The 14,559-nt window shown below is 33.2% G+C and overlaps 1 protein-coding gene across 2 annotated transcripts in view; it reads left to right on the top strand.

Annotated features, from left to right (window-relative positions):
• Positions 1–14,559, top strand: part of RNF13 (ring finger protein 13) — a 142,648-nt gene that overhangs the window by 55,935 nt on the left and 72,154 nt on the right. For both annotated transcript variants that reach the window (XM_006926214.3, XM_006926213.3), the window contains exon 4: positions 5,490–5,615. In XM_006926214.3, the coding sequence (XP_006926276.1) occupies positions 5,490–5,615 (126 nt within the window). The remainder of the gene's footprint in view (positions 1–5,489; positions 5,616–14,559) is intronic.

The raw sequence follows: 14,559 nt of genomic DNA on the forward strand, positions 1-14,559 counted from the left end.
TGGGTATGTATATTTTTATTTGTGTGTATATATATGTTTATATATATGTGTATATACACATATATATACACACATATATATATATACATACACAGTCATCCATTTTTTATGTGCATGCCTTATCTCTATTCCCCTTTGTGAATTTGGATCTTTGAATCCTTCCCTTTTCAGTCATTGTTATCTCAATTTGTCCCTATGTATGCTGTACGTTCATTACTATCTTGATATAGCAATTTTCTTATTATTTAAGCTTATAATGCCCTGTTCTTAGTAAGGGTTACACTTCTCTGCTTCTATTTGCCTGATAGTCACTTTACTCCTAATTATGTATTTTTTGTTTGTTTGTTTTAGTTGAGCTGACATCTTTCAGTATTTCCTATATTGCAGGCCTTGTAGGGAGAATTCCCTCAAGTTTTGTATGTCTGGAAAGGTCTTAATTTCTCCTTATCTAAAGGAGAGCTTAGCTGGATATATTATTCTAGGCTGGTAATTCTTTTCACTTAATAGTTTAAATATTTGATTCCTTTCCTTTCTAGCTTGTAAGGTCTGCGCTGAGAAGTCTGAGGATAATCTAAATGGGTTTTCCTTTCTAAGTTACTGTTTTCTTCTCCCTGGCTGCCTTGAGAATTTTGAGAATTCTGTCTTTATTGTTGATTTTTGATAATTTTAGTAGAGTGTGTCTTGGAGATGGCCTTTTTTGGTAGAGGTAATTGGGCGTTCTGTTGACATTTTGAATTCCAAGCTCCAGCTCATTCCTTAGATTTGGGAAATTCTTGTCAACTATTTCTGGAAATGCTTTCTAGTCCCTGCTCCTTTTCCTCACCTTCGATAATGCCCATTATTCTTATGTTTCCACTCCTGATGGTATTGTCTAGTTTTTGTATTTCTCTTTCATTATTTTTCATTTTTGGTATCTGTCTTCTTCTTTCTTATTTATTTCTAGATTTCTGTCTTCGATATCACTGATCCTTTCCTTCATTTGGTCGACTCTATTTCCTAAGCTTGGTATTTCATTTTTAAGCTCTTGCAGTGTGCTTTTCATCTCCAGTTCTATTGATTCTTTTTGAGGGTTTCAGTCTTCTTGTTCTGCTCATCTAGGTGTTTTTTCAATTCCTGAAATTGTTGATATGACTCGTTTTGAAACTCACTGAGTTTTTTCAGAAGTACCATTTTGAATTCTTTGTCATTTAAATTGCATATTTCTATGTCTGTAAGCTTACTTTCTGCATAGTTTTTTTTTCTGAGATAGTTTTTCTTTATCACCTTGGTCGTTCATGAGGTTTAATGGACTATTTCTCAGCCTGGGAATTAATGGAAGTGTATTCTGTTGTTTTCCTTCAAGAAGATTTATTATATAAAGGTCTCTCTTTAGCCTGTTGCAAAGAAGGCACTTTTTTTTTATTTCTAGTAGATGGCATCTAAGCCTCTTGGATTCCTGCTTTATATAAAGCCTTAATAATGACTTTTTTATTTTCTTACAGATATTTTATCATGCTTGCTACTCTCAGTTTCAGTTCCTGTCAGTGTCAGGGACAGTCTAGGCAGTGTTCGCCCAGATTCCCCTGGGGAAGGGGCCCTCTGGGTTGGAGGATGAAAACCTGGGCTCAGCATCGGCTTTGCAACCTGGCCGGCAAAAATTAACTGCTATTTCTCTGCGGGTCCGTCCAGCTTCTCTGCTCTCTGCCCTGATGACTGGGCCCTGCTGCCGACTGTGTATAAGTCCTGTCTCCTCCAGGCCGGGTTGTTACGGGAAGTCGCCACATCTTCACCTGTCCTCCTCCTGCAAGGAGCTCCGGCGGCTGCGCAAGGCAGCTTCTTTATTTCTCCGAGTCCACCGCTGGACACCCGGGGTTCTGACCTATGGTAGCTCTTATGCACAGATCCCACGCTCAGACATGCTGGTGTGCAGTTTGGGTGTTTTTTGTTGAGTTTCAGATGTTCAGCTTATTGTTGTTTCAAGGGGAGAGATCTGGGGATGTCTCTCACTCTACTTTGTTTACAAAATCTTTAATCAGATTTTGAAATCAGCTTTAATTGCCTTTTGAACTAACATTTTTTGCCTGCTCATTTCTGTAAATGTGCATTCCTCTTCTTGTTGCCCATTTTGTTCTTCACCTAGTCTCTCTTGTGGAGGCTGTGTAGCATAGCATAGGGAGTCAGACTTCCTGGGATTCCATGCTTGCTATGTGTAATTTTGGGCTAGTTACCTTTTTTGACTTAGATGATAGCAATGGTAGTTATCTCGCATGGGGTTATTGCAAGGATGAACTGGATTAGAACATGTAAAGGGTATAGTGCTTGACATAGTGTTGAGTGCCATGGTCTCAGCAATTATTAACCACTTGCCGCTATTGCAGTTGTTAATTATTAATTCATAACTTTAGATATTCACTAATATAACAACTTATGACTTCTCCCCCTTCTTGCTTTTATTTTTATACTTTTATGAAGGGAAAGATGAACTGCTGTCTTGCTTTCAGCATTTTTGTTGACATGATCATTGCATATACTCTTCTTAATTTTGCTCATATATTGTTTGCCATTCAGTGCAAGCTGAAGGGAAGGAAAGTGTAAGGCTGTTTTCAGTCCGAAGTGATCTTTTAAACAAAACCACTTTATTAAATAATATATATCTTTATGAGTTTACTAATTAGTATAATTTATCAACAAAAGTAATTTTTCTTGAAACATTGAAATTCTGAATATCTTTTGAAGCATTAAAGCAAAATTGTATTTAGTGTGATTTTAATGTTTAGATTATTTGACATTCCAGTTAAAAAGTGATAACCCAAACCTCTTTGGAAAACTTCTTGGTAGTATTTACTAACGCTTAATACTCTATGATCCAGCTTAATATCTTATGTTTCTTCTTCTGTGTACATACTTACCAGATATGTACATGTGTTCATGAAAAGACTTGTACTAAAATGCTTATAATAGCACTGTTTTAATAGCCCTTACCTAGAAATTACCCAGATGTTCATCAACTGTAGAATAAATTCTAGCATATTCACACAATCTAATACTATGTAGAAACAAAAATGAAAGATCTTCCTAGTACATCTCAACAGGATGGTTGCTCAGCAGTAGAGTTTGGATCTCACAAATAAAGTACTGAGAGAAAGAAGTCTAAGAGCACTTACTATACTATCTGGTTCTGTTTATGTCAAGTGTAAAATTTGGCAGAACTAATCTAAGCTGTTAGAAGTTCATGCAGTGACATAGGAGGTGGGGTTTGGAAGTAGTGACTGGCAGGGAGGGTGAAGGGACCTTCTGAAGTGCTGTTAATGTTCTGTTTCCGGATACAGGTGTGTTCAGTTTGTGAGAACTCATCAAGCTGAAAATTTTATTTTGTGCATTTTGCTTTATGTATAGTCATAAAAGCTTTTTAAAAAATCAACATATTTATATATTGTAAACCTACTGCATTATACATTTGATGATAATTGAGGTGCTAGTCTGCATCATTTTTGTCCAGCATCCTTGTTTAATAATCAGAAAATTACAACGACAAAGGGAAGAAGGGTGAGCATCAGTCTCTGAGTCTCCTTGGCATTGGGCTTCCTACATATTGGCATAAAGTGCCTCTGTCAGAAGATAGAGATGAGGAGGATTTTGATCACAGAGCAAGCATCCTTTTAATAAGAAGGGATTGGCCCCGGAGGGTGACTTGGTTTAAGGCAGCACCTCTTGGCCACTCCTATTTAAGAATCCAGAGGCATTGGCAAAGCCCATTAAGCAACCTCGTAGACTTTGTGGATGATGAAACAAAGTAAATTTGCACTTAGGTTTAAGTGACTCACATCTGAGGGAAGAATAGAAATCAATAAGCTATTTTAGCAAGTTATTATTTTTAGCATAGTCCAAAGGAAAGATAATATTTAATAATCTAAGACTTCTTTTTTAAAGACTCCAGTCTATTTTTCATTATGCAAAAAGATTGTTTTTTTGGACTTTTAGCTTATTGTGTATTTTTTTAATATATTTTAAGTTTAAAAATAATAACATACTTGTCGTAACACATTCAACAATACAGAAATGATGAAAAGCAAAACCTTTGTAAAGTTGTACTTGTAGACCCTTTTTTTGTTTTGTTTTTTATTATCCATTTTAACATCTGAAATTGGGATTGTCTTTCAATTTCTGTCCACCAGGTGGCAGTCATGATAAAGCTATCATCACCAGGACATGGGAAATTTGGCCATAGCTTGTTCACGTTGTCTTCACTTCAGTCGAGTAATATATCTTATTAGTACTACATGGTTGAGTTTAATTCTTGTTATAAATGTATTGAAAATAACTGTACTATGTTATTTGTCATTAAAGCAAAAAGTGTGTGTGTGCAGAAAGATGCTGAAAAGGCAGCAAGGTATAAATTTAACGAGTCAAGTAAATATTCATTGTTGGAATGATAACCACAGTTCTATTTCTCTGCAAAGTAAAACCAAACACTTTATAGAATCAAGAAGAGGAACTATTCTGTGAGTAAGTAAAGGTGTGCTGCATTTTATTCCTGATATATATGCAAAAACATTTCTTATCACAAAGCTAAGCAGTACAACTTAAGGCAGGAAAAACTGCCAAATCCTGTGGAATAGACAGTTGGTGTGACTGGTAGACTGTACAGACTATTGTTGAGGCCCTGTGTCATAGCTTTAATTGCTCGTTTCTTCTTATAAATGAATTTAACGATTGTGATCATCGTTTTATGTTTATTCATTGTCTTATGTCTATTGAGATAGTTATTTGGTTTTCCTCTTTTAATCAATTAATGTTATATTTTACATTGATTTATATTCTGATATCAAACTATCTTATGTTTCTGAGAAAGCAACTTACTGTTTTCTTTTTAAATTAATAATTATCTTGTGGACATTTTTTCAATGTTATATATATAGATTTACCTCATTCTTTTTAATGGCTCCATTATTTTTCTATCGTATGAATATACTATTCTTTTTTAAATGGCTGCCTTATTGGTGTGCATGGGTTCAAATTTTTGCTATTAAAAACAATGTAGCAGAGAACATCTTTCTATGTATACCTTTATTTACTCAGGCTAGTGTTTCTATAGAATAAATTCTAAGAATTCTGTGCATTTTTATTGTTTGATAACAAATTTAAAAATTTATTTAAAAAAAGTATTTGCTTGGTTTAGAAAAGTCAGTCATTAACTATACCAACATGCTAATAGTGGTTGTCTTTGGGGTGATGGATTTAAGTGTGATTTTTTTATTTGTAACTTTAATAGTAAAAACAGAACCTACTTTAAAAAAACAGAACCTACTTTAAATGCTTATGAAACCAAACACTACTTTAGAAGCTCTGGGATTGTGAGCAATTGGAGGGTAGGAACTGGTGAGTTGCCAGATGGTTCATCTAGCAGAATACAAAACATATGAAGTAAGTTCAAAAGATGTTTATAGAAGAAAGTTGAATTGATTTTTTGGGTTTAACAGAGAAAAAACTTATTACCTATTCTTTTTCAGGGTTTCTTGATTAACTCAAAACCAGAGAATGCTTGTGAACCCATAGTGCCTCCACCACTAAAAGACAATTCATCTGGCACTTTCATCGTGTTAATTAGAAGACTTGATTGTAATTTTGATATAAAGGTAATGTTTGCTTTTTAAATTTTTTTGCTCTTGTTTGTTTAGTTAGCAACTTAACTAACTACTCCCTTATTTCAGAAAAGATTTAAGTTTCCACAATTTGTTCAGATTAAAAAAATGAAAGGTGTGAGGACAAAAGGAAAATGAGGAGATAGTAAAGGCAAAAAAATACAGGAGCAGGTTTACTTAATTCTTATTCATTTGCTGCAGAATTTATTCTCAACTTTTAGCAGCCAGTACAAAGAGGAAGACACGATCAGTTTCATGATTCACGATTTTAGTAAGATTGACGACAAACAAATTGACTAGATTATAAATAATTACTATTGGTCCTAAGAATTTCCAGGTGGTTGTTGCACATCTTTGAACTGTGATTGAATAGTGGAGTCTTGCTTGATTTAACCTGGGAATGGAATAATTGAGTTTTAGTTTTATGCCTTCACCCTTCCAGTTTTAGTACTACACCTATACCTATATCTATGTTGACATTGGGATTTCTCTAATTTAATAAGCTGACCCTGTCACCTGTATAAATTTTGTTGCTCTGGAGTGGGTTAAGCTGACATTCAGGCAGTAAACACAGTTTTGGCCATAGGACCTCCCTCACTATCATTAGTGCTATTCTAAAGATGTAATTTTTTGATACTTTTAATACTGTCTTTACAAATCTGTGTTTGGATTGGCCTTAGCAGAAGAGCCACATTGAGGCCTGTATCAAATAAGTTTTTATGTTACTTTTACTTTACTACCTGAGACCGGAGTGTCATATAGTGTCTCGAATGTATCTTAGAGAATAGACACAGGATATTGTTTCACATACTTTCCATAGCATCAAGGAAAGGCTGCCATGACTCCTGCTGTGCCTACATTTTGTTTCTGTTTCTTTCATTTCATGAAAAAAATGATACATCGATGATAAACTTATTAAAGGAATAAAATAATAACTGTAAAGGGATCTGAAAATGTAGAGCACTTTGTAAATGATAGTGTTACTACTGTACATAAGTTCCAAATCTGAACTCTCAATTGCCTTTAAATGGGAAATAAATTAGAACTTGAAGTCCCATGTAGTAGATTTCCTTCTCTTCAGTTATGTTGTTTATAGTAGTTTGAATTTAAAACATTTTAAAATTTGATCTAAAACTAAGCTATAATTACAGATCATTGCCACAAAAATGAAATATTATTGTAATATTTTATTTCTGGCTTCTAAGAGATTAAAAATAAACTAAATCTGCTGATTCCAAGGTTTATTGTTCTATAATTCTATGTAATTTTTGGCTCAGTTTAGTCTTTAGTAACTGGAAACCAGAATATCTTTTTAGAAAATTTTAAATTTTTTTGTAACTTTTTTAGGTGAGAATGGGAGATAGTTCACTGCAGAATTTAGGGAAATACTGTCATTGAGTATTTTTGATGGTGAAAACACAACTCAGGAATGAATAAGTAGGCATGTTAGTCCTTTTATCCCTTTAATGGGTCTTCATCATGAATCCTTCTAATGGAGCTTTAGGATTCACTCCATCTTATCTCTTTTCACTTCCTGCCTTGAATTTTATGTTGCAGCCATACTGCCTCCTTGAAGTCTCTCACCTTGCTCTGCCATGGTGACTACACCTTTGTGCCTTTATATTTACTATTTTCCTTGCTCAAGATCTCTGTCCAAGACTACCTTTACCACCTCTATTTCTGACTGTTTCATCATTGAAGTGCTAGTTGAGGATGTTAACTCCTCTGGAAGCCTTACTTTTTTTTCTACTCTCTCTGGCAGAACAAATCATTCCAGCTTAATGTACCACCCTTCCACTCTGTAAATACCTCCTTATTGCTCTATCACATTATTTTTTTCACTTATATGCGACTTCACTATGTTTAGAGTGTATGTTTTAATTATATTAATATATCTCATTTGTATCATAGTGCATAGTAGGAGAACAATAAAGATTTTGTTAAATCAAACTATTATATAGTGGTAGGCCTTCTACTTATGTGCATGATGCATTCTTTAAAAATACGTACATATAAAAAAATGTAAAAACATTTCAGTTGAAGAGATTCATCTTAGAAAGGAAAATGTTAAAAATTTCCTATTATCTCTCACTATGTAGACAGTTTTAATGGGTAAAGTTCTAGTCCATCGTATATGTTCTTTAACTTTATTTTTCCTTCATAAATAAACAACTTATTATATCTATTTAAGGCTAAAGATTACTTACTCATGTCATTCCTAATGATTTCTGTCTTTGTCTCAGTTGTATTAAATTTATGCAACATCAGTTTACAGGGGAGACCTTGATTTTAATCAAGGTCTGGAAACAGGCTGCACTTATTTAAATCCCGTCTTTATAATTTATTAGTAGTGTGATCTTTGGCAAGTTATTTTACCTCTGTGCCTCAATTTCTTTATCTATAAAATAGGAATTATAATGTTTCCTACATCATAGGATTTTTATGAGGATCAAATGAAATAATCATCATTAAATGCTTATTAAATAGTTCCTTGCACACTGTAAGTAAGCAGTAGATATTAGCCATTGATGTTTTATGCTTTTTTACCATTGGTGTAAAATTGAATAAGGGTGATGATGGCAAAGATGCTGACTGTATTAGGCTAAGTTCCATAATCTGCTGTCTGCAAGCCGAAGAACCAGGAAAAGCCAGTGATATTCACTGTGAGTCTAAAGACCTGACAACCAGAGGAGCTGATGGTGTAAGTCTTAGAGTCCTAAGGCCCAAGAATTATAATTTAGCTATTACTCTAGCTCATCTAAAGAGAAATTGGGAATTTGCCCTCCCTTCACCTTTTTATTTTTTATTTTTGGGCCCTCAGTGAGTTGGATGGTGCCCACCCACATTGGTGACGGATGAACTTCCTTATTCAGTCTACTTAATCAAATGCCAGTCTCTTCCAGAAACCTCCTCACAGACACCCCAGCATAATGTTATGCCAGCTTTCTGTGTATTTCTTCACCCAGTCCAGTCGACCTACAAAATTAACCATTACCTTTCAGAAACTAAATTACTGGCTTATAAGTCAAATTGTGATATAGTTCCTCAATGTCAGTTGATGTGAAAAATTTCTAATTTGGCTTATAAAGGACAGTTTAATTTATATCAGTATGTAAGATTAAAATATAAGTTTCATAAATACACAATAAGAATTAGGGATCACTTACCAAAGTAGTATGAATTGATAAGGATAAATTCATCACAGTTACTAAAAAAACAAATGGAATCTCATCCCAGAAAGAATTTTCCTTCTAAGGATAATTGCCTATGGATAGGCTATTAGCTTTATTAACTATAACCTTCAGATCAGAAATCTATGCTTGTATTTTCTGGGCATCTAAATTGATGATAATATACAGTATTTTATTAGGTATGTAATGGAACCTAATTATTTATAATGTATATATAGTACTTCTTTTCTGAATTGAAAATAAATAGGTTTTTGTAGATAATAAATAGTGGTTCATTTATGTATAGCCACAATTTTGTATGAATGCATCATCTTAAGAAAATAGAAAAGTAACTCATTTCCTTATCCTGATGTAGCAAACTGGGACTGAGTACTGAGAAAAGCTTAATTCAGCACTGTACAGAATGCTGCAGTTGATAGAGGTACAAGGTTTTTTAACCCCCATGCTTCCTATCCAAAGTGACACCTGAATTATCTCAGGCAAATGAGAATTGGCTCTATCTTACAGAGCTTTCCTTGGAGAAGGAACCCTTTCCATTATAGACAGCACAAGAGAATAAAATAAAATAAAATTTTATCAAGATATTTTAAAAGATTATTGATGGTTGGTATTTCAGGGTTACTTTTTATAAATTCTTTAGATTTGTTTTGGAAGATGAATATTGTACTGTAATTAAAGAAACCTAGATGTCTTTTATTTCTTCTGTAAAAGTAAATGAAGAAGTGAAAATTATGTGCTACAATGAAAGAAATGGCAAATTTTCTATATAAAAACTATCCCAAGTATTTTGTGACTCAGAAATAGCCAAATAAGAACGCAGACATGCAATTAGTTGTTAGAGGATAGGAAATTGCATTGTTTGTAGCATTCTAAAATAAAAAAGAGCATTGTTTTATTTTTATTTTTTTCATCTTTGGTTGAGAGAAGCACATTTGAGCTTTTTAATTTATCTTGCCCTGGAAAGATGCAGCAGACCTCATATTCAGAAGCAGTATTTGGATATATAGAATGTCCAGAAGTCCAGGAAGAACTGTTGATCAAACGCTAGCTGTTATTCTAAAAACAATCATTTTTACTCACACTGACAAAAACTGTATCCTCTGAAAAATACAGCTCTTAGTGGAAAAGCAAAACATTATTTTATCTTTATACAGTGCAGTTCTTTTTGTGACAAAATATAATTGTTTGGAAATATTAGTTTTTGGTGAGTATTTGAAGTTAAAAAACATTACTGGCTCTTTGATAAATAAGGCTATCTTAAATCTTTTAACTAGAAAATGGCTTTTTAGCATTCTGAGGCAGAGAGTTCTCAGAAGATTTGTATTGGCATCTAAGTAAATTTTCCATTAAAAACTATAAAAATATCTGGTTATTTCAAGAACATTAAAATAATCACTTAAAATAGAACTTTCTAGAACTGTACAAATGTCTGTTTATAAGCAGTTAAAGATTCGTTATCAGAAATCTACTTATTGTCATTACTGTCCAAGGTATTTCCACTATGTGGTTTTAATGCAAAGTAAACAATTTCTTTGAATAGTCAATTTACTTTACTATAACTGAACTCTAGGGAAGCTTGGTAAACAAATGGTGCAATGCATGTATTTCTGAATTTTATTATCATCTTATGCTCTGATAATTATTTTTGAAAAACCTGCCTTCCTGCAAAGCCATGTAGGCCAGTTATCAAGAGGCTGAAAGGGCTTAGATATTATTTCCTCCACTCTTTTTTTTTTTTTGTGGGGGGCATGGATAGAAATTGCATTTGGATTGTAGACGATAAAGAATATGTTGGTACTCATTTTCTGTTGGAATGTGACTTATACAAAACTTAGTTTGGGTACAAACCCCTACTTTACCTGACTTCTGCCTCTCTCTTAAGTAACATCTGTATTTTGTGTGTCCTCTCACCTAAACCTTCAAGAATTTACAAGACCCCATATGAGCTGTGCAGTCTTACCCCCTCTGTCTTGGTGTCTCTTATCTCTTTTATCTGCAATATCCTCCCTCTGCTTGTGTGTCTGGGGGAAATTAGGTCTAAGAGTATTGTTTTCTATCCAAAACCTTTCCTGATGTTTCTTCAAGGCAAAATAGATCACTTATTCTTTTATGTAGTACTTATTTAATCCCATGTCAATCTCTTTGAGGGAGAAGATAATGTTTTAGGTTATATAGTTCTAGTGCCTGATATATTGTATGGTAGGTACTTGGTAGTTTATGTAACTGAGTAAATATGTGCTGAATGAAACGAATATTAGAAAACTGTAAGGGCTTACAATTAAATTTAACTGGATGAGGGAATTAACAATATTATCAGAACCGTCTATTGGCTTCATGTTCATTTCACTCAATGCTCTTGGTATTTCTAAATCTAGATATTCATTTGTCCTACAAACATTTTTCTCTAGTTCCAAATGTTTTATGAAAATAAAGAGATTTCCATAAAGTTTTTGGATTATTTGGATGATAAAGTCATCATAATAAATAATAAAAATATACATTTTTACCAAGTTTCATTTTCTTACAAAGTAGTCCTCCAGTTTTCCTTACTAGGATTACTTTTTGTTTTCCCCTCTCAGGCCTCCAGGCTCTTACATTACATGGTATTTCCAGAATTGCGCTTTGATTTCAGTAGTACTAAGCAAGTAGATAGGACATGGATTAGAAATTAAACTCTGCAAACTATTTTAAAGTCATTTAATGTATTATATAATTTTTCCTGCTCTTTTTATATATTCCTACAAAGTAATTTATATCATTTGTTATTAATCTACTTCAGAATCATGTTTAAAAGATTCCCCTAAAGGAATGTGTACAAGGATACTTGTTTCTACCCATCTATGGTTCAAACAGCTTTGTGCTGCTAGTTAATTTACTCATTTATTCCTTTCTTCCACCATTTAGTTGATAATTAGTTTCCTTTATACACAAATTTATTCAATATTAAAGCAGCAAAGCAAGTTTTCTTTTATCAGGAAAGTAATATTCAATGAAAGAAAAAAGCTGAACAATAGTAAATTAATGTACTTTAACCTAATAAAGCAATGTCATTCTAGTAACTTTATCCTCATCTCTCTTCCCCACACATTGTTTTGCTTTAAAATCAAGGTCTTCAGACATCTCAGATAAACTATAAATGATGAATGTCTAGTTAAGGAGGAAAAATAGAATCTAAAGAAAGAGAAAGATGGCTTATATCATTGAATACCTATTATGAGAGAGAAATGTCATTAAAGCCCAGTACTGTCTTCTATGGAGTAGCTCTTCTCAACATGTCCTGTAGTGATCCTAAAATAATGTGCAAGAAAGAATGCTGTTGGAATGGGATTTAATCTTGGCAGGATTGCTTGCCTCAGTTCTGGATCTTATTTCAACAATTGATTATTCCCTACCAAAACATTGCCAAGAATTTTTGTCCTGTAGATAGAATGAACAGTTTTTACATTCAAATGTGAATTCTCTACTGTCACCATTTTCATCTGCATTGCTTTGATCACCTAGGTTGAAAGAAAGGGTACTTTACCCAGGCTGATGACTGAGTTACTATTGCTTTGTGTTGGAAATTCTGAAAGAAAAGAAAGTCAGTTTTCCAGAGAATTTTTCAGTTGGCATTTGGAAAGATTTGGAAGCAAAGTTAGATTGCATTTTCTGTAGAAGATCTGTAGATGGTTCTCATAGAGGTTGTATACTAAAGCAAAGCTCCAGTAGTCTCAGGCGGCTAGAACTGCCTAAACCCAGTATACAACCACGATGGTCAGAAGAGGCCAGGCTCCAAAACCACCCAGTATCTATGTTATGCTGTGTTTTCTTTTTGTTTTGACTTTTTACCTTTGTGTGTTTTGAAATAACATACACAGAAAAAGTATTCAAAATATATGTACATTTAAATTAGAGTAAAATGAATATCTGAGTACTTACTGCTCAACTTGAGAGAGACCTGTTACTTATGTTAATTAAGGTTGTTAATTACTCCAACCAGACCAAATTAAAGACTTTATTAGGCAAATTTTTCATCTTTTAGATTTTATTAATATACAAATCATATTAAGTTAATATTATCTGATCTTTATGAGGCAGCTTCCAATTTGGAATATTTTTATAATTTCCAGTGTTTTAATAAAGTGATGTTAAATGTACCATAAAGTGATTGCTTATTAAAGCTGCACATTTTCTGTCTTATTTTTGAAAAAGCTTGTGATGGGAAAGATTCTTTGCTAAGGTCAGAGCAAACTCCAGCAGTACAGTGCATTTCCTGTTTCTTTACTGTAGATTCTTTTTGCTCCATAATATTTTCTTTTTCTCTCTCTTGCCTAGAAAACTAGGCAAGAGATTCTAGCCTAGAAAACTCATTTCTGATTTCAACTGCTTTGGAGTAGAGCTTATGTTTTATGCAATTCTTTGTACTGAGCTTTTAGTTCAGTGCTTAGAACACCAAAATGAATAGACAGTGAAGGGAAGAATATAATCAGAGATCTGTCACTGGGTGGCACTGAGCATCAAAATTCTCATTATAATAGCTCCATCATTATTTTTCAAGTTCAGTATGAGTCTCTGTCATTATTTGGAAATTCCTGGAAGGCTGTTAGAAAGTTCAAAGAGTTATCCTTCTGTTGTACAAAAAGTTCCTCCAACAAGCTTTATTTACAGTGGTAGGTGGGTTGAAACAAAGTTTCTGCTGTGTTAGGATGAGAAATAATTAAGGCTTGGTTGAATATGAATCCTATCTTTATCCAAAAAAATATGAACTTAATTCAGATCCTTCATTTTAATATGCACTTAATACACATAGGTAGAGAAAATTATATGACACCTTTGTTAAACTTAAATTGCAGTTCTGAAAATCAAATATTTAGAAAGCTTTTAACTAACGTAGTTTATTCTAACTGTTATAGTTCATTGCAAAGTGAAAGTTTTATTTTTAAACAGCAACTTCAAACTAGCATGCAGCAGAAATAGCTGCATATAAAGGTTTATTTAGGCTTTCTTAATGTCACTGAGAAAAAAAGATATTATTTTAGTGTTAATCTGTAGTACTAATCATGTGCCAGATATAGTATTAAAACTTCATTGGAAAGAGAGGCCTGTGAGCTAATGACTGATTTTGTGATGGTGTGTTATAGAATATTATTGTTGCAGTGAGTAGAAAAGTACAAATCTCTTCGCTTGCAGACAACTTACAGAACATTAAGAACTCACTGTGTTTCAAACTTTATTGACTAACACCCACAGTAAGAAACTGATTTTTACTCATGCCCTAGTACATAGAAAACACAGCCTATAATAGTTTCCTGAAGCAGTGGTTTTCTATACTAATACTCTGGTATATGAATTTTTTTAAAGTTCCAGGGATTCTGGCTTATGTTTTTGGCTATACTTGAAACAAATAAATATGGCTTTGCGTACAAACAGATTTTGTCAGTCCTACCAAAATTTTGTCTAAGGAAACAAATTCAACTTACCTCTAAGTCTAAATTAACATACATGGTATATGGTTGTATATGCCATTTGCTAAAAGATTAGTGCTCTCAGAACGTAACTAAAATAAGAGAAAGAAACATGCTTTTATAATAAATGTCACAAGCTTCAGCACTAAAACCATATACTTTTCCTAACAGGTTTTTTTTTTTTTTTTGAACTATTATGTGCTTAATATAGATAGATATATATATTTTAAGATTGGGATTCTAAGGTTTACTTCTCTGTTTCTCCGCTAAGGGTGGAGTGAGGCTGGCGTGATTAATAGTAGT

The sequence above is a fragment of the Pteropus alecto genome, unplaced genomic scaffold (genome assembly GCF_000325575.1).
Source record: "Pteropus alecto unplaced genomic scaffold, ASM32557v1 scaffold239, whole genome shotgun sequence".
NCBI lineage: Eukaryota > Metazoa > Chordata > Mammalia > Chiroptera > Pteropodidae > Pteropus > Pteropus alecto.